This window comes from Nyctereutes procyonoides, unplaced genomic scaffold (genome assembly GCF_905146905.1).
Source record: "Nyctereutes procyonoides isolate TBG_1078 unplaced genomic scaffold, NYPRO_anot_genome, whole genome shotgun sequence".
NCBI classification, from domain to species: domain Eukaryota; kingdom Metazoa; phylum Chordata; class Mammalia; order Carnivora; family Canidae; genus Nyctereutes; species Nyctereutes procyonoides.
The window spans coordinates 6,621,058-6,640,264 of record NW_026575041.1 but is presented as its reverse complement, the minus strand read 5'-3'; the positions used below and the strand labels follow the sequence as shown (position 1 = coordinate 6,640,264).

The window sequence follows — 19,207 nt, the reverse complement described above, 5'->3', positions numbered from 1 at the left end:
CCCAAACAGGAAAATATTTTTCCTATAAAATTTTAGTCTTCTGGAAAGATATATTTCCCCCTGCTACCTGTGTCTCAACAAACCGTAATACCAGACAGAAAATAAGTGTATAGTTTACATTTGAACAGCTCTTTACAACTTACAACATCCACAGCTGGTAGCTAATTTATTTTACAGTGGGGAAACTGATGCTCGGGTAAAATGAGCCAGTTGCTAGCTTGGGACACCAGTTCAGAGGTTCTTTCCACTGTCTCACAGCCTTCATATGCAAACGTGTACATTCTGTGGTACCTAGAGCAACGAACAGGCAGGTGCTATGGCTGCTGTGCTTGTTTATTTGGAGGGGTGAGGGGTGAGGGCAACGTCTGCTAATCACAGCTCTCTGGGGGTGAGGGAAGATAAAGGCTAACACTGATTGAACATCTATATATTGGATATACTGGAGTCTCATTTCTAAACAACATTCAAAGTATGTTTTTTATCACCGTTTTTGCAAATGCATTAACTAAAACTCAGAAACAGAAAGTGGCTCGTGCAAAGTCACACAGCTAGTAAACCAAGATAAAGCTCAGGCCTGCCGGCCTCCTTGGCCTGGTTTTCTACACCAACCAGCCACATGGGACTTTGAACATGCCAGCTTGCCTCCCTGGGTGGGCAGTCCTGGCCCCCTCTAACCTGTTCCGTCCTTCTTCCCCTTCTTCTCTCTCTCAGGAGTGCCAGCTTCTCTCAGGGCACCAGGGCCTCCTTTCTCATGAGGAGTGACACGGCTGTACAGAAACTTGCCCAGGGCAACGGACACTGCGTCAACGGGGTCAGTGGTCAAGTCCATGGCTTCTATAGCCTCCCCAAGCCAAGCCGGCACAATACGGAATTCAGAGACAGTACCTACGACCTGCCCCGGAGCCTGGCCTCCCACGGCCACACCAAGGGCAGCCTCACCGGCTCTGAGACAGATAACGAGGATGTATACACCTTCAAGACACCCAGCAACACCCTGTGTCGGGAGTTCGGGGACCTCCTGGTGGACAATATGGAAGTGCCAGCCACCCCGCTCTCAGCCTACCAGATCCCTAGGACATTCACGCTGGACAAGAACCACAATGCCATGGCGGTGGCCACTCCTGGGGAATCGGCCATAGCTCCCCCGCCCCGGCCTCCCAAGCCAAGTCAGGCAGAAACTCCTCGGTGGGGCAGCCCTCAACAGAGACCTCCAATCAGCGAAAGCAGCAGATCTGTCTCTGCCGCGGCCACCATCCCCAGGCGCAACACCCTCCCAGCCATGGACAACAGCCGACTGCACCGAGGTTGGTATAAGCCCCAGCTGTGACCCTGAGGGGCAGCTTGGGAGCGCTCAGTAATTTGCCAGTCCTGGGTCCTCCGTGCCAAGGAGACATGAGGCCCACCCGGGTCACTGAAACTCGGAGGCACCTGGTACCCAAACCTGGTACTAGCTGGTCCTTCAGCACTGGAGGCTGTCAGCACATGCCCACGGTGCAAGAGTGTAGCAGACCCAGCCTGAGAGGGATTGCTGTTCTACTCAGGGAGAAAGAATATTCTCGGTTAACCACAACACAGCTTCTTATGGGTTTGGAAGTCCAAATCCTAGCATTTGATTCATTTTTATATAAATCAAACCAAAGACTGAAAAAATAAACTGAGAGGACCAGTTCGAACTGGAGCCAAACCTATGTGAACTAGCAGACTATTAAAACAAATTTTAAGCTACTAAATATTTTCTAAGCCACAAATGAATCTCTTTGGCTTAAATCTGGACTTCTCTCTGAAGTGTATAAATTTATTGTCACTAATTTCCCCTGAGCATGTTCCAACCTTGAATAAGCCTCCTCTGTTTGATGAAAAAGTACAGTAATATTGATTCCTTTCATTTTGCTTCATGCTGTATAGCTCGCAAAGTCTGTTCGTACCCGTTCTGTTGTCTAAGCCACGTAGTGACCCTGAGAGTGTAGTGGGACAGAGAGATCCTCGTTGTGTCCATTTCACACGAGGCCCATGGTTAAGAGACATATTCAGGGTTGCAGAGTCAGTCAGGGGCAGAGATGGGACTGGGACCTGGGACCTGAGTCTTGGCTCAGTACTCTTTCAGTCCATCAACTATTGGATCAGTGACCTTGTGCTTTGGAATTGAAATGATACCGACATACATGAAACATGTCCTTACCCTTCAGAGAGCTCACATCTAGTTGGAAAAATAAAACCAACATATGTAAATTAGCCAAGTGTCAGTATTCCTGTCGTGTTTGTATAAGCTCTGGCAGGGATGAGTGGGACAGGCGTTGAGTGCCATTGGAGTTAGAGGAGAGAGGGGTACGAGGGAAGAGTAGTTACAGAGGGATCCTCCGTAGATGCCAACACTGGAGGCAGAACTAGGAGCCTGGGAGGAAGTTTCTTTTTTTTTTTTTTTTTTTTTTGGGAGGAAGTTTCAAACTGAGGAATGAAGTGATAAAAGTAATACTTTATCAGTTGGGGTTGAGAGTAGCATCTTCTGGAGTATCTATCAGACCCTGAGCAACACTGCTGAGGGTTTGGGGAAGTATTAGCACATGGATCTTCTCTCCTCTCTCCTAGCTTCTTCCTGTGAGTCCTATGAGTACCCCCAGCGTGGTGGAGACAGTGCCGGCCGGTCTGCCGAGTCCATGAGTGATGCGGTCAGTGCTTTCCTGGTGAGTGGGGGTGAGCCAGGGGTCCTCAGGCCAGCCCAGGTGGTTAAAGGTCACACCCCAGAGAGTGAAAAGTACAGAGTGATGGCATCTCCCTCTTAGGCCCCTACCTAGTTTCTGGTCTCCGTCCAGATGCCTGGGTTGGGTTTTCAGAAAGTAAGATACCACTGGGGTCTGGGGTGAAGAAGAGAGTGTGCTTGGGGGAGCTAGACCACAAGGCTCTCCACGTTGGTAGGTTAGTTGAACGGGTCTAGAATGCAGAGGACCCAGGCTCTGGGATGGGGAACTGAGGCAGCATGCTTTCTCCCTGAGGCTCCCCCCGGAGGAGGGCCGCAGTGTGGGACTCCCAGTAGGGGTGGTGCTCAGAGGCAGTCTTGGTGGCAGAAATCCGGTTGCGTTCAGAATCCCAGGCTGCCCTCTGCAGGGGCTGACCATGCTCTCCAAGCCAATTAGGGCCTGGCATCACGCCTACTGGAATGACAAAAATTGGGTAACCAAAGCAGAGGCAGCTTCCTTGGATGTGTGGACAGACAGGGCAGGAGCTGGAGCAAGGCTGTGGCCACGGTGACTGTATTCTACAACTTGGTGGCAGGTCCACCTGCAGCTGGTGATCACCCTGAAAGCTAGACTAGGGGAGCATGCTGGCCCACCCCACTAGCCAGGGCTGAGGCTTCTCCAGGGCTCCCTGCCCTGCTCAGGCTTCAGATGCCAACCCGCTAATGCTAACCCCTGAGGTGAGGCGCGGGTCCTAAATCAAACCCATGCCATCTGTGGCCTGTGCCACCCCCAGCCTGGTCAGGCCCCCAGAAATCCTTGTGGGCCCAGCCACCAGGGGTATTTTATACTAGAGGATTATTGTAAACTTCAGGTGGGCCCCAAGGGATCGCCAAAACTAGAAGGGACCCACAGACCTTGTTTCTTTCTGCCTCCCCCTGTGCTTCCTTGCTTGGGTTTCTCAGGGCCTGCCTTAGTAGCTTCCCAGGGCAGCTGACCCCGATATAACTCTCCTCGCCCTGCATACAGATTCCCCCCGCCTTCGTGCTGCTTGTTAGTTACTGCTGTGTTTCCTCCTCTCCCTCCCAGCCAGGGAAAACAGTTGTGGGCCGCTCAGAGAGCTCCAATTCTGAGGACAACTACGTGCCCATGAATCCGGGATCCTCCACCCTGCTGGCCACGGAGCGAGCAGGTGACAATTCCCAGAGTGTCTACATCCCCATGAGTCCAGGACCCCATCACTTTGAGGGACTTAGCTACCCCTCCACAGCCCTTTCTATGCACCGGGCCTCCAGCCGAGGGAGCGAGATCCAGCCACCCCCTGTCAACCGCAACCTCAAGCCTGACCGGAAAGGTAAGTCTCCTCTTTCCCCTGTCCCATGTCTGGATGGGGTACAGGAACTGTTTGCATTCATGTAGGGAACTTTCCTTGCAGGGAAGTGTTAGCCTCTGGAGCCTAAGTACCCCAAACTCTCACACACATGCACGCACACTCAGATTCACTCCAGTGGCCAAGCAGCCTAGGGACGGCAGCTGGAGTGGCCTGGACGGGCAGGAGTGCAGGTAGACATCAGAAGGACAGGACGTAGTCAGGTTCTGGCTCTGCCACCCGGGATTAGAAGCAAACCATTCTGTGTTTGAGCCTTGGTTCTCATTTGAGAAACATGAATACTTGCCTCACAGAGCACTGAAGAACACAGATGATGTGTCTAAATGTGACTTGTGAGGTCTAACATGCTTCTGGAGGACACGGGGTGAGTTTAGAGTGGGGCCGGGCCGGAACGGACAGAGTGGTCTACTAGAAGGTATGCTACGCCCTGATAGAAAGGCGTGAGCTCTCAAACCAGGTACCTGTGTGTTAGAATCCTTATTCAGCACCTCCTAGGGTGGGACCTTGGATAAATCATTTCAGTTTCTCAGGTTTTTTAACCTGTGAAATGGGCATAGGTTTATTTAGGGTTTATTGAGGAAGAAAGCGTCTAGTAGGACACTGCCTCCGCCACACAGCGGGTGTTCAGGAAAGTTAGACCCATGCCCCCTGCACTTAGACCAGGAAGCAGTGCTGCAGTTCGAACTCCAGGTCCGCTGGGCCTCCCTAGGGACTGGCTGCGGGCCGGGGCCCGGGGCAGGAATTCGAAGGGAGAAGTAGAGTGATCAGGCAGGATGAGCACCCCCGACCCCTAGGTCTGATCAACAGAGAATTCAGATCGTAGCATTTGAAATGAAGCCTTTAGGGCCTTGACCTTCCTCCACTGCAGGCTTGACAGCCCTGGTCCAGGAGTGGCAGGGATAGGCATCGTGACCTTCTCCACTTCAATTATCGTCTCTTGTGTTTATATACAGTCACACATCTGGGAGAACAATCTGTTGTCAGACTCTGTGTCCCCATTTTGGATTCTGAAAATACGATTATTACAGAAAATGCTTGGAAAGAACATACCATTCAGAATCTGAAGCCGTGACACCAAAGCCTGTCAACAGAGGCAGAGATCACAGAACCTGCTAGACCTCAGTTTCCCTGTGTAAAAGTGGGAATACAAATGCCTTTATGAATATACTTGTGTGTTACGTGTGTGTGTGTGTGTGTGTGTGTGTGTGTGTGTGGCATTATCATCTGTGGCTGAGCATTTGACTTTCTCTTCCTGCTCCAGTAAAGCCAACACCACTTGACCTGAGAAACAACACTGTCATCGATGAGCTCCCCTTCAAGTCACCTGTTACCAAGTCTTGGTCTAGGGCCATGTGAGTGTCCATGCGGGGAAGTGGGAGCTTGGAACGGGGTTGTCAGGGCTGAGGCGGGAGAGCTGCATCCTGACACGAATGCTGTCAGTAGCTGAGCGGTCTCTTGGTGCTTGGTGTCCTTGTCTGTGAGGGGGCATTGACTGCACCTGGCCCGTATCAGATCTGACAGCAGAGAGTGGTGCTCCGAGGGCGGGGTCTGGGTGTGAGGAGCCTGAGTTCACTGTCTTCTCTCCCCACAGCCACACCTTCAACTGCAGCCCCTCCCAGTACTGCCGCCCCATCTCCACCCAGAGCATCACCAGCACGGACTCCGGAGACAGCGAAGAGAACTACGTCCCTATGGTGAGTCCACGGGTGTGACTCCCACCGGAGCACCCAGGGGCCACCTCAGGTCCCCACTGGTTGTAATTCCTTTGCTTCTGCAATCCTTCTCACACACACATGGGTCAAGCACTGTGGAGCTGTCATCAGAGGCAAGGGAGACATGGTCCCTGCCCCCAAGCAGGCCACAGGTGGAAAGGGCCATGGAGGCCTGCCTCTCACGACTGTGACATGGTGGAGAGGCAGTGCTGTGGGGGCACACTGGCAGGATGGGCAGTCAGACCAGGCTGGGGCAGATGGAGGCGGGCATGTATAGGAGGAGGAGGCTTATTTAGCTAGGGCTGCAGGTGGAAGGGCTGGATCCAGATCACAAATGACCCCAAATACTGCCTTGGGGAGTTTGGACTTTCCCTGGGGACCACAGGGGGCCACTTAGATGGGTGCCTTAGAATCATCACTGGGAGCCTATAGCGAATGATTAGAGCACCCTTCAAAGTTATAAAAGACCTCTTCATTTCTTACTGTGCTATTCCCATGACCACAAGCAAGAATGTGAGTGTAAGCATTTATTGAGTTATGTCCTCAGTGGCGGGGGCACATGTAACACAGTACACGGTGGCAGAGGCCATGAGAGAGGTATAAATACAATCAGCACTTGAGGAGTTTCTTCCTTGAGATTTCCATTGAAAAGGGAGTAGCTGGGCAGCCCGGTGGCTCAGCAATTTAGCGCTGCCTGCAGCCCAGGGCGTGATCCTGGAGACCCGGGATCGAATCCCACGTCAGGCTCCCTGCATGTGTCTCTGCCTCTCTCTCTCTTTCTCTCTGTGTCTCTCATGAATAAATAAATAAAATCTTTAAAAAAAGAAAGAAAAAGAAGAGGGAGTAGCCGCCCAGCACCTGGTAGTTGCTGCATCAATAATGAAAGAAGGAACCAACCCAACAATAAGCAGCCGAAAAACAGAACATAGGACTGTTGCCATTCACATCAGAATAGGAGTGCTGGAAAATTCTAGACAAGTTGGTCTTGATGCCTGGATGGAGACAGGACCTAGAGTGTATCCCTTGAAGAGGTGCTTCCATGTGACTGCCCCACTGGAGGCCAGGGAAGGGAGGTGCAGAGAAGCAGGTTTGGTGCAACCGAGACTTTCCAACATCTCGGGCGTAACGGAAATGTACAGCAGGACACCACAGGTTTGGGAGTCTGAAAACAGATCTGGTTCCCATCCCTGCTCACTGGCTCTACACCCCAAGGCATGTCAGCTCACTTCTCTGAACCACAGTTTTTGCTTTAAAAAATAAGAATAAAAAACAAGAATAGTAATCCTACCTCCATCCCAGGATTGTTACAAGGGTTTCATGAGAACCTGGAAGTCCGTGGCCCAGTGCACTCCCAGAAGTGTCTGTTTTTCCAAGGGTTAGTCTGTTTCCTAAACGTACTAATGGTTTTTCCCTCCTCTGTTATAGCAAAATCCAGTGTCTGCGTCTCCCATTCCCAGTGGCACCAACAGTCCAGCCCCGAAGAAGAGCACGGGCAGTGTTGATTACCTGGCCCTGGATTTCCAGCCGAGCTCCCCCAGCCCCCACCGCAAGGTACGGGGTGGGGTGGGGGTGTCTGAGCACTCGGCCTCGTACCGCTTGACCACTTTTCAGTTAGTATGGTTCTTACAGGGCTCACATGCCTCCTCTCAACGCACAGGCCTCGAGGTCTGTCGGACCTTCTCAGCCAGTCCCTCCTCCTTGTGCAAATGAAAAAATGGAGCTACCCCAGGAGCCATGGCCCACTCAGAGTGAATCAGTGACAGATCTGAGACTCAGGAATCCCTTGTCCCTTGTCCCTTGGCCTGAGCTTCTCTTCGAGATCACTGTCTAGGGGCCTCAACTGCCTTTGGGCCGGTCTAGACAGCGGGGCACTGCGAGTGCTCCCCTCTGACTGGCACTTGTTGGCACCCAGCAAATCGTTCACAGGGAGGTGGGTGGAGGCAGAGATGAAGGCCTGGGTCCCCTTGGAGCTGGGAACTCAGGAGTTGACCAAGGCTGTTGCAGAACCAGGAAGATGATGCAGTTTGGGCTTTAATAGCCACTTACAGAAACAGGACACAGGCTCCTGAGGCAGCTCAGAAAGAGCCCCCACACCTGCCCCCCACCTTACTGATAACTCACAGCCACCTCCTCATTCTGTCCTCAGCCATCCACGTCATCTGTCACTTCCGATGAGAAGGTGGACTACGTTCAAGTGGACAAGGAGAAAACACAGGCCCTGCAGAACACCATGCAGGAGTGGACAGATGTGCGGCAGTCCTCGGAACCTTCCAAGGGCGCTAAGCTGTGACGCAGTGGCCCCTGAGCCTGGGGAGGGGCCCGGAGGCAGCATCTCCAAAGCTGGCTCCTCCCATCTACCCGCCCCCTTCTCCCCTCCCGTTGTGCCCTCTACTCTGCCACTCTGGCCTTCAAAGCACTTGATGTCAGGGACCCTGAACCCTTCTCCTGAGAGGCGAGGGCCTGATTGAGGCACTCCCTTTGCCCACTCGGGCCCACCTTCGATTTTTATCAGTAATGGCCATGCCTCTACCCACCTTAGTTAGAGCTATTGCCAAAAAGCATCCTTCAGCCTCTTCCTGTCCTTTAGACCAGAATACCTACTAGGCGTGGAGAGGGGCTGGGGTTCTGAGCCAGATTCCACACCTCACATCCCGTCACGGCCCCCGAGCCCTCTTCCCTCCAGCTACTGGGCTACCTCTCCTTCAATCCCAGAAGATGCCACGTCATCTCACTGACCCAGGGAGCCCAGGACCAGCAGACCAAAGTGGACATGGACTTATTCCTCCTTGGCATTCTTGGTAGGGGAGAGGCAAGGCCTGGAAGATGGGAGTTGAGAAGGTTAGCGATGGTCTTGAGGAACACAGGAAAGAGGTCCCAGGTGCACAAGGCGGGCAATCTGGGCAGTGCTCCCCCCTCCCATCACAGTGTAGCTGTTGGAGGTTGAAAGAAGCAGGAGGGGGATGGGTACCCACAAACCAGGAGCGGGGGGTGACCAGGGCCCCCAGAACTATGGAGCATACAGGCCCTCCTCCAGGGCGCACCCCGCCAGAGGCGGCTGGGCTAGGTGATGTAGGTGCAGCCGGGAGGCGGGTGCCGAGGGCAGGCAGTGCAGGTGGACTGGAGGGTTGTAGGGCTGTGGTGCGGAGGGTGCAGGAAGTGCGTGTCTGGCAGTTGGGGGGCAGGCAGATAATCGATGGGCGGGAGGCAGGATAGAGACCATGGAGGCAGCCTGGTGGCGCCTGGGGCTGCAAGCTGGAGGCTGGATCGGAAAGTGAAGGAGCAGTGAGCATGAGGGATGGCGGGAAAAGCAGTGCGGCCAAGTGGAATTGGGGGAGGGCCAGGGCTTCTGCCAGGAAGAGTGTGCTCCCAGGAGCCCGCCGTGTTTTCCCAGCTCATCTTACGATCTGCTGCTCCCTGGTTGGACTCAGATCTGGGGCAGGGTCATCACCTCAGCTGCGCCCTCCCCCACCAGGCACTTTGTACTGGGGGGGAGGATCTCTTATGTTGATGGTTCTTGCCCAAATCCTCCAGGGTTGCAGGGGTTTCATCCAACCCTGGGGTGAACAGACCGCCTTCCTTCAACCAAAAAAACCCTTCCCAGCACGTCTGAGGGAGGGGACTACAGCTCGCCTTTGGGCTCCTCAGAGCACACACCTGGCCATGTCATCTCCAAAGCCGCACTCTGGCAGAGATGTTTCTCGACAGTAGCCCTCTCTCAATCAGTTGAGCTCAACTCAGCAAGCATTTATTAATGGCTGCCGGGGCCCCGTTCTGGGAACACGGAAATTAATTAGTAATTAATCCGTGTGCCCGTGCACTTGAGAAGGTAGGGGCATGGGATGTTGGTGATGGCTGAGAGAGACGGGAAGTGAGGCTGCTTAGGAAGTTGGTGCAGATCAGGGGAAGGTGGGTTCTGGGGAAAGGAGATGCTGAGATGGGCCTTAGAGGCAGGAAGATGTGGTTTTCCAGGGAAGGAGAGCGGGCTGGGGTCCAGTGGAGGAAGGACTGGGGCTGAGGGCAGTGGTCGACACCATGTCCCTTTAAGGCCCTCTCGGAAGGGTCTCTGGGGCCAAGCTTTGGTGCCACCCCCAGCCCCAGTACACCCCAAGAGTGTCCGCACTTCCTGAACGTTCCACAAGGTGAATGAAACTGGTTAGAGTCTTTAGAAAGTGTGTTCAAATCTAATGTCCAAGGAGGCCTCGTTCCAGCTTTTGATTCCTGCAGCTCCCAAGCACTTAGGGTGGAGGTGGAAGGAAGTGCAAGGAAACTGGCCTATTAGAGGTAGAGACAGGCTCACAGGCTTCAAACTACTCGGTGGTCAGGTCAGTTTTAAAAACTGATCAAGGTCCCTCATCCCCCCGGTGGCCTGGCAGGGGCAGAAACCCCAGACCAGGGCTGCCTTCCCAGCCAACGTGGCTCCTGTGAGGACTCACGGTGCCTGGGCCCGCAGGAGCCAACACCTGTGAAAGGGGGGTTAGGCGGGCTCTGCGGCCTCCGTGCGGAGGCTGAGCTGGTGGGCAGAAGTCCCTCTCTCCTGAGGGTCTGGCTCACCAGGGATGGGCAGCACCCAGAGCATTAGTTAACCCAGTCCCCTCCCCAAGCCTGACTTTTTGAAACCCTTCAAGAAGCACAACCCTTCCCATTCTGGAGTGAGTGGAAAAGGGCTGGCCCCAAGCCCTGGCTGGTCCCCCCACCCCCCCCCACCCCCTTGACAAGAGCTCTGGATGCAGACAGGACAGAGGCAAGTTAGCACTTCGTCTGCAACCTGTGGGGGGGGGGGCGGGCACCTGAGCGCTGAAGCTCCCTCCTCCCCACATTGTGAGGGGGCCCGACATTGTGGGACCTTCCAAGGTCTCTGCCTGCCCGCTGGGGGGCCCCCTTGAGAGTCAGGCTGTCATGTGATAGTTGGTGGTGTGTATTCTTGTGTGTTGGTTATACGTGTCTTGAAATCTAGCATCTTTTCGCACAGAATTGTCTATGTGTCGGGGAGAAAATGGGCCAGCAGCCCAGTCTTAGGTTCTCGCCCTGTGATACCATTTAAAATTGACATTTAATTTTTCAAATCACTGTTGGTGCCTAATCACTTAAGTTATTAATTTATTCTGTTTTCTTTAAAAAAAAATTTGTAACATGTATTTATCCTGTGAGTAGGTCTGGGGTGGGGGTGGGAACGTGTTGCAGTGGGTCCTGTTTTTGCTGTGGTGACACATGGTACAGGCCTGGAGCTTGCAGGTCCCTTTTTACTGTGGTGTCGGAGCGGGACAACAATAAAGTCCATTAGAAGTGACCAGAGAAGGCTGCTGGAGCCTGTGTCGTCTAAGGGGCTGGGGTGGGCGGGGAACCCACCTGCACATTCACGTGGGCTTAAACACGCACTTCCGGCAGGGCCCCAGGCTGTGCCCTTTCATTTTAATAGGAAGTAACCGAGCCCTTCTCCCCACTGGGAGCAAGGGTGGATCCCCATTTACCTCGGGATTTGTGTTCCTGATATAGGACATGGAAATTGTACCTTCTGCCCATTCATCTTAGAAGGCACGCGGGGTGTAGAGAGCTGAGCTGGACAGGGTCTGTGACAGTTGGGCCGAAACCCAACTCCTCCCCCTACAGCCCGGGCCGGCAGCCCTTGCAGCCCCCGGCCCAACACCACTGCCTTGCTGCCTGCCCCCCACCTGCTTTGCTTCCCCAGATGTACAGGCTTGGTGGAAAGGGCTCCTGCGTGCCTCACAAGCTCCAGCCATGGGATGGCGCCCAGGGGGGTTGCTTCCTGCCCAAGTCTGTCCCAGGAGGGGCCACACCCCAGCCAGGTTCTCCCAGGGCAGGAAGAAGGAATGTGGGAGCGCCGATATCCAGTTCTGGGGAGTCCCCCTGACACTCTCCCATCGGGCAGCCCTGAGCCTGGGCGCCTGCCTCTCAGGATGAGAGCACTCTGCCCTCTGGGTCCTCCCAGTCCTCACCTTTAACACGGGGTGTACCCGCCTCACTGTCCAGACACGGCAAGAAACAGAGGGCATGGCTGACCTCACAGCCTCTGAGTCAGGAAGAATGACCTCTTTAAAGGCTTCGGAGAACCTATTTTTATTCCCGGTTGAGACCCTGAGTCTCTTCTCTCCATGTAGAAGGGTACAGCAGTGTCAGGGCACAATGAGGTCAGTATCTGCTCCTCACCAAACCACCCCCACCGGCCGCTGGGCCACCGCTCTAATGCCAACTGATGAGCTGAGCCAGCCAGCTTTCCTCAGGACGGACAATGGCTTCATGAGAAACACAAACATATTCGCAGTAAAATAAGGAGTCTCTATCTTAACCAGAAAGGGGGTGCAAATGGTGGCATCTCAGGCACTGAGGCAGGCGAGGGGAGACGGGGTTTGAGGATTAAGGGTCTCCCGCGGTGTGTGGGGGGGCTGTCCTCCCCTCTCTGCATTGACAGTATCTGATCCCGGCCAGGCTGCTTCCCACCTACTCTCCTCTCGAAGTACCGAGGGTGCAGGTACCTCTGAAACCCCCTCAGAGAGCCCAGAATGTGGCCACACATCTGACACACAGGCCCCAGATCCTGCTCTGCTTTTTCTACTAGAGAGCAACAGGATTGTCTGAAAGGAGCTAGGAGGGAAATGCTACTTGATGGCAAAACACTAGAGCTGTGGAGTTCCGCCCAGTCAGGTAGCCAGTGGGGGAACGCGGGGGACAAGGCCCAGAGAGTGTCCGTGGAAGCTGCTTCAAGTTGACCAGGACACTTGGGTATAAAATCTTAATGGGGCTGATCCCAGTGTCAGCAGCTTGGCTCGGCTCTCACCTCTGAATCTGAGTCTCTGCACACCCTTCAGGCTGAGGGCTGGCGTCCCAGAAGCTTCCTCTCCACCTATCCTGCCCTTGGAAAGGCCTGTCTTCAGGGCTGGACCTGCCTCCACAGCCCCCCTCAGACCCCACCGGGCAAAGTGCCTCTGCCTCAGTCCCCACCCAGGCCCCAGAAGGAAAGGGTTAGGGCCTCCCCTGCAGCTGGCGGGGGCACCCCCACAGGTGGGAGCAGGCTGGGGCAGGCTCCATGTTAGAAGACCAGTCTGTGGAAGTCACCGCCGTTGCCACCTGCGGGATTGCAGCCGCCCGGAGAGCCTTCGTCCTCATCCTTGTCTTCATCGAAGCCCCTGCCCCAGTGCGGGGATGCGGGGAGTGCAGAGATGTAGGCCGCCCTGCTTCGTGCCTCCTTCTCCTGCTCCTAGAACACACATGTGGGTGGGGAAGGAAGCTTAAAATTCAGGCTCTGAAACCAGAGTCTTCCCTTCGCTGGCCCCCACCTCCATCCCAGTGCCACCCAGCACAGCATTTCTGAGCATCTCCCATGGCACAGAGGAGCCACAGCTTCCGCCCTCTGGGTGTGCCAGCCCATGGGAGGATGGCTGGGGTGCATCCATCCTTCTACCTCGTATCTACTCTTCAAGCCCATTCTTCCCATAGAAACTCCCAGCCCCTCGCAAGACTGAATAACTGATAAGGGCCTGACGTGGCACCAGGGAGCAGGAGGGGCAGGGACTACAAGGATCACACCACACCACACCACACCGGGGCCACTCTGGTGTCCTGACACGGCTGTGCAGCTCACTGCCCCTCAGGCCAGCCTCACAGAGGCTCCTTATCCGCAGCCCCGCCTCTGCCTGGACAGCCCAGCAGAAATGAAAAAGCAGGCCTGGTGTCCCCACACACACGCCAACTCCAGGCACTGCTGTCCACGGTCCTCGTGTGACTACGCTGCAGGTCAGAGAGGAGGTTCTGGGCAGGGGGGCCCCTGGGTCCCGCTGGAAGCCCGGACTTCACCACCCAACCCCATGGTGCCCCTTCACACACTCAGGACAAGTATTAATGAACAACTGGTAATTACGGAACGTCTGTCCTCTGAAGTAAGGGTCACGTCTGTCTAGTCCACCAACAGTCCCAGCATGAAGTGGCCAGTGAAAGGGTAGCAGGACGAGGAGGACACAGACACAGAGTTGCTAGCTCAGCGCTAAGCCGGCGGCTGCGCAGGCCTGGACAGCCCCCCCGGGAGATCACTCAGAGGCCCGGTGGGTCCGCTCACCTGCAGGTACAGGATGTTGTCTTTGGAAATGGCCTCCATCAAGTCTTTGTGGAGGGTGGGCTCCGTCCGGCCTCTGGGGGAGCTGGGCTCAACCTCGGGCACCTCCCCAGGCCGCTGCCGGTAAAAGAGCACATAGGCCGTGTCCTTGGGGAAGAAGGAGGTGACGTTGCTGACAGACTCGAAGGAGGAGAAGGACACCCGAGTGTCGTTGAACAGATACCACTGGTTCTCGGGCTCGGGCCTGTCGGCAGCGCCCAGAGAAGGGGCCGGGCGGGCGGCGCCCTCGCGGGCATAGCAGTAGTAGTGGCCGCTCTCGGAGGACACTCCCGAGTGCACGACCACGCTGCAGAGGTCGTAGGCCTGGCCGCGGCCCCCCGCCAGCGGCAGGCGCAGCAGCAAGGGGATGGAGACGTCGTCCAGGATCTTGCGGCGCCGCATGGTGCGCAGGTCGAAGGAGAAGCGCAGCAGGGTCAGGATGAGGTAGCGTGGCCCCTGGCTCAGCTCCACCGCCTTCTCAGCGTCCTGCAGCGAGGCACAGGGCTCGCAGTAGTAGCGGTTCTCCGCCGTCAGCCTCTCGGGGGAGAGGAAATAGTTGACCAGGTCCAGGACAGAGCGGGAGCCCTCTGCGGCGGGGGTGGCACCCCGGTGGGACCCCGGCACCGAGCTGTCCTCTTCTTTCTCCTTCGTGGTCTCGACCTCTTTCTCCTTCTCTGCCTTTTCTTCCTCCTCCTCCTCCTTCTCCTTTTCTTTTTCCTTCTTCTCCTCTTCCTCCTCCTCCACCTCCCGGGTCCTTTCCTCCTCCTGTGCTTCCTCCTCCCTCTCCACCTTCTCCTCCCCACTGCTCTGCGTCCCAGGTCCCTGGGGGCCCAGGCTTTCAATGTCCAGGACAGTAGCAGGGGCATCCCCTGTGACACAATGTTTCCTTTGCCTTCGAGGACCCACCCTGCTTGGAACCTGGGCTTGGGATGGTGGCGGGGGGTCCTGGACCCCAACATCCTCTGCAGGGAGCATCACTGAGCCCAGGCGGCGGCGGCGACAACGCTCAGTAGGGGGGAATGCAAGGGACAGGTCTGTGAAGGCCTCCTCTCTGGAGGAGACATTGAGGCAGCGGAGACAGCGTATCCGAGTCACGATCTTGCCTCCGAACATCTTCTCCACAGAGGTGGGACTGGGGCTGGGGGGCTCCTCGGGAGGGGAGGGTGAGCTGGACTGCTTGAGCTTTTGGCAGATCCTTGTCCCAGTTTTCTCCTCTTCGTGTAGCCTGGAGCAGAGAGCACAGGGCCTTCACACATATGCACGGATCCCTTCCCAGTGCTCGGGCCTGATGGTGCCATCTATCTTATCTGGGGGCCACACATTCACCCATGTGTGTGGGGGGGGTATGCATACAGTCTACCCATACATGTGCAAAATGATGTCCATGCACATACACTCACAAGCCAAACACACGTGCCACATACCACCTTCGTGCAGGCATACAACCCTGCCACGTGAAGATGCACCATATCTACATGCACGTGCCCCCAGAGCTGTGCTGAACGTGCACACATGCACACTCAGGTAAGCACAGCACATGGGTACACATGCACTAACCCCTCCGCAGTCACGGCGCAGATCAGGATCTCCGGGACTTCCCTCACGTGCAGCCCCTGCCTACCCCTCATGACACACATCTCCGTGCCTTTCCCAAATGCTTTCCAGGGAGAGGCAATACAGCCAGAGAGATGAGCTTTCCCACCAGTGCCCCTGTCCAGCTCTGAAGCCCCCCCACAGAGCTGGGTCTGACCTCCCTTACCGATCCAGCAGGTACTTCAGGTACTCTGAGCAGTCCTGCTGGGTGCCGGGGCTGAACCAGGGTGTCCAGGATGCAGAAAGGAAGTTTTCTGGAGAGATGGCAGGTCGCTAGAACCAAGGCAGGTGAGAGGCAGGGTCAGGAGCAGAGGGCCACTCACTAACCAGCTCTGCTGCATGCTATGCCAGAGGGTACCTGGGGACTGTCTGTCCCACGCTTCCTAGTGTCTTCCCTAACATCCTCACCCTCCTAGTTGTCCCTGACCCATCTTATCCCACCAAGTCCATGTAGCCCATGAGCCTGGCATTAGGTTCATGAAGATGAATCCATCCTCTAGAATCTGCTCTTCCCCAACACACCTCCCATTTCTTTCCAGACTCTTATTCATTGCCATATCCTCTGCCTAGAATACCTTTCCTCCTCAAAAGCTTAAAGAACTCAAGACCCAGATGCATGGATACCTGTTCCATGAGGTGTTCCCACCCCCATCATAATCAGCTTTCCCCTCCCCTGCACACACACAACACTGCATTTCCCTCTGTTCAAGCATTACAATTGTTATCTGCAGATCCACCTTCCCACCAGACTATGAGCTCCATGAAGGCAAGAACTACTGCTTACTCATCTCCGTGGCCCCACGGGGCCTTGCATAATACTCGGTGGCCAAGGGTTTTAGGTTCCATGAGGGCAGAGACAGTGAACAAAACAAACACAGCCCTCAGGGTGCCGAGCAATGCAAGTGCTCAAAAATGACAGCAGATGAGCAAAGCAACACCTAATGCAAGGGTGTAAATCACTGATGGGAGAGATCTGGGCATCGGGACACAGAGGGGAATCAAGGAGGCATACCCTCTCCCAGCCCATAAGGCACTAAATCAGCCATGAACCCATGCAAGCCCCAACTTGGAGCTTCCTTACACCAGGAAGGAGGGCCCTATAGCCAGATGCAGACAGGTCCCTGGGAATGGAAGGGTGCCAGACCAGAGCCTCCTGTCCTCAGACCCCAACTTCCCTTGCACTCACCTGGCTATGCTCCAGGAAGGCAAAGAGCCACTGCAGCTTGGTCATAAGGGGCTGTGAGTTGTTCTCTGTCAATCGGAGTACACAGTGTCTGAAGCTTCAAAATAAAGCAAAAGCATCCAGGGTAAGCCAAGGGCATCCAAGGAGCCTCTTTACTTACCCACATCACAGGCAACGAGAGCATCCAGCCTAAAGGCAGAACAGCCACTTAAAGCTCAAGCCTGGGCCAGAGGCCAGGGAAGAAGAACAGGGGAACCCAGCCTGGACAATGAAGTGACCCCTGCAGTTCGTTCCAGTTCAGACAGCCCATGACTCTAAGATTCAAAGATTCAAACATGCTGAGGTCCCACAATCTCCAAGTTTTAAGGCTGGAACTCTCTGGCATGTACCCGTCTATCAGCATCACCAGCCACTGCAGCCGTTCATACCCATCTCTTCTTTCCCTGGGAAATGGTGTTCAGACCCACTTGGAGCAGCAGGCCTTGCTCCAACCTTGACCCTCCAAGTCTATTCTCAGGGCCCCTGCACCATGGCCCTACAGCCAACCCAGAGTGGTTCCCTTGCCTTTGAATGAGGGAGGCAGGAGTCAATGTGAAGAATGTGCTGAACAAAGAGGACATGGCAGGGACAGACTGGCTCCCAGCAATGGGGTCTGATCCTGTGAGAGACAGGAAGGAGCCCCTGCTGACACCCGTGTTGCTTGGAACAAGCTAATTCTTCCCAGGCCTCACCTTAGCTCCTGTTCTCACAAGCAGCTCTGCAGGGCCAAGTCAGGTATCTTTCCAACCTGAGGCCACGGCGAAGAACAGCATTACCAAAATGTGGTCTACCTAGCCATCTGTCACAAAGTTTAGGTTCAGGAACGAGTGAGGAGTCAAGAACATGTACAGCAATCTGACCTCACTATGACCATATAAACACTTGGTCATTCTTCTGATAAGTCGTTTGACTGTATTTCACAAAATTTAACAGTCTGCAGCAGACTATCAACTGGAATAACTAGTCCTTCACCAGGTCTGAGAAGCACACACATTAGGAAGTGCTAGAGATTAGCTCCAACCTCCCCTTCCTGGACCTGAAGCTCAGAGACGAGAAACCTACTTGAGGTCACACCATAAGCCAGGGCAAAGAGTACCTGCACTGTTACTTTCTAAAAAAGCTAAGTATGGTGTTGATGAAAGAAGAGTCAAGTGGATCAATAGAATATAACAGAGAGCCCAGAAATAGTCAACCCCAAAAATATAGTCAACTGACCTTTGACAAAGGAGCAAAGGCAAAACAATGAAGCAAAAGACAGTATCATCAACAAATGGTGCTGAAACATTTGGACATCCACATTAAAAACACATACACCTAGACACACCTCACACTCATCACAAAAAAATTAACTCAAAATGGATCAGAGAGCTAAATATAAAATGTAGAATTATAAAATTTTCAGAAGGCAACACAGGAGAAAACCTCAATGACCTCTGGTATGGTGATACCTTTTTAGATATAACACCAAAGAGAAAATCTGTGAAAATAATTGAAAAGCTGGGTTTCCTTAACAATAAAATCTTCTGTTCTGGGAGATAAAATATCCAGAGAATTAAAAGACAAGCCAGAGACTAGGAGAAAATATTTGCAAAAGACCCCATCCATAAAGGAAGGTTACCCAAAATATACAAAGAATCCTTAAAACTCAACAATAAGAAAACCAACAATCAATTTAAAAATGAGCCAAATATAGGGGGAGTGAGGATCCAGGTTGGTGGCACAGTAAGATCCAGAACTCCCGACACACCCAATCTACAGCTACCTATGGATCAGTTCCCTCTGAAAAAGACCTGAAAAATAAAGGAACTGCTTTTCCACAACAAAGGATAGAAGGACCACCCAGAGATGGCTAGGAGGGGCAGAGAGAGGGTCTGGCAAAAAAAACCCACCCCAAGGGCAAAGACACTCAGCAGGGAGGGTGTTCACTAGACAGGTGCTTCTGCCAGGGGATGGAAGAATTGATGCCTCACATCTGGCACCTCAGACCCTGGGATCTGCACTGGACAGAGATGAGCCTCAAACATGTGACTGGGAAAACCAGGGGTCCCCAGGGGCTCTAATAAACTGAGCTTCCCCCCCCTTGGAGGGCTTGGCTCGGGATCCAGTGAAAAAACAGCAGTTTGCAAAGTGCCTAAACTGTAGGTCAGATAAATGTATTTGCTGATCTGGAGACACCAGGAGCAGGGCAGAGCTGAGAAGCTCCCTGGTGATGGAGGTCCTCATACCTCCGCCACCTAGCTAGGACAGAGAGGAACAAGCAGGATCATGGCATTTGCTGCGGAGACCACAGGTGGTGGCAACATTCTGACCCTGGCGGAGACATAGAGAAGCACGTATCTTCACGGAGTTCTCTGGCTCCCTAGCTAAAAATCTCCTAGTGCGGGTGGCTGCAACAGTCCCCTACCTCCCAAAGCTGGTACGTGTAGACAGATGAGACACTCTCCCACTGCACTGCTGAAGCCCAAGGGCATATGCAGTCATGACATTTTTCTGGTTTCTTTCTGAAGTCGGCAC

At 54.3% G+C, this 19,207-nt stretch overlaps 2 protein-coding genes across 3 annotated transcripts in view; one reads left to right on the top strand and one right to left on the bottom strand.

Moving 5' to 3' along the window:
- Window positions 1–11,061, top strand: part of GAB2 (GRB2 associated binding protein 2) — a 195,998-nt gene extending 184,937 nt beyond the window's left edge. The window contains exons 4-10 of the mRNA XM_055320402.1: window positions 712–1,304; window positions 2,587–2,681; window positions 3,762–4,026; window positions 5,324–5,414; window positions 5,654–5,756; window positions 7,200–7,325; window positions 7,921–11,061. Coding sequence (XP_055176377.1) covers window positions 712–1,304; window positions 2,587–2,681; window positions 3,762–4,026; window positions 5,324–5,414; window positions 5,654–5,756; window positions 7,200–7,325; window positions 7,921–8,064 — 1,417 coding nt within the window. The 3' untranslated portion in view covers window positions 8,065–11,061. The remainder of the gene's footprint in view (window positions 1–711; window positions 1,305–2,586; window positions 2,682–3,761; window positions 4,027–5,323; window positions 5,415–5,653; window positions 5,757–7,199; window positions 7,326–7,920) is intronic.
- Window positions 11,062–11,859: 798 nt separating this feature from the next.
- Window positions 11,860–19,207, bottom strand: part of USP35 (ubiquitin specific peptidase 35) — a 53,630-nt gene continuing 46,282 nt past the window's right edge. For both annotated transcript variants that reach the window (XM_055320582.1, XM_055320583.1), the window contains exons 8-11: window positions 16,658–16,751; window positions 15,638–15,744; window positions 13,843–15,103; window positions 11,860–12,987 (exon numbers count right to left, since the gene is read on the bottom strand). In XM_055320582.1, the coding sequence (XP_055176557.1) occupies window positions 12,820–12,987; window positions 13,843–15,103; window positions 15,638–15,744; window positions 16,658–16,751 (1,630 nt within the window). In that variant the 3' untranslated portion in view covers window positions 11,860–12,819. The remainder of the gene's footprint in view (window positions 12,988–13,842; window positions 15,104–15,637; window positions 15,745–16,657; window positions 16,752–19,207) is intronic.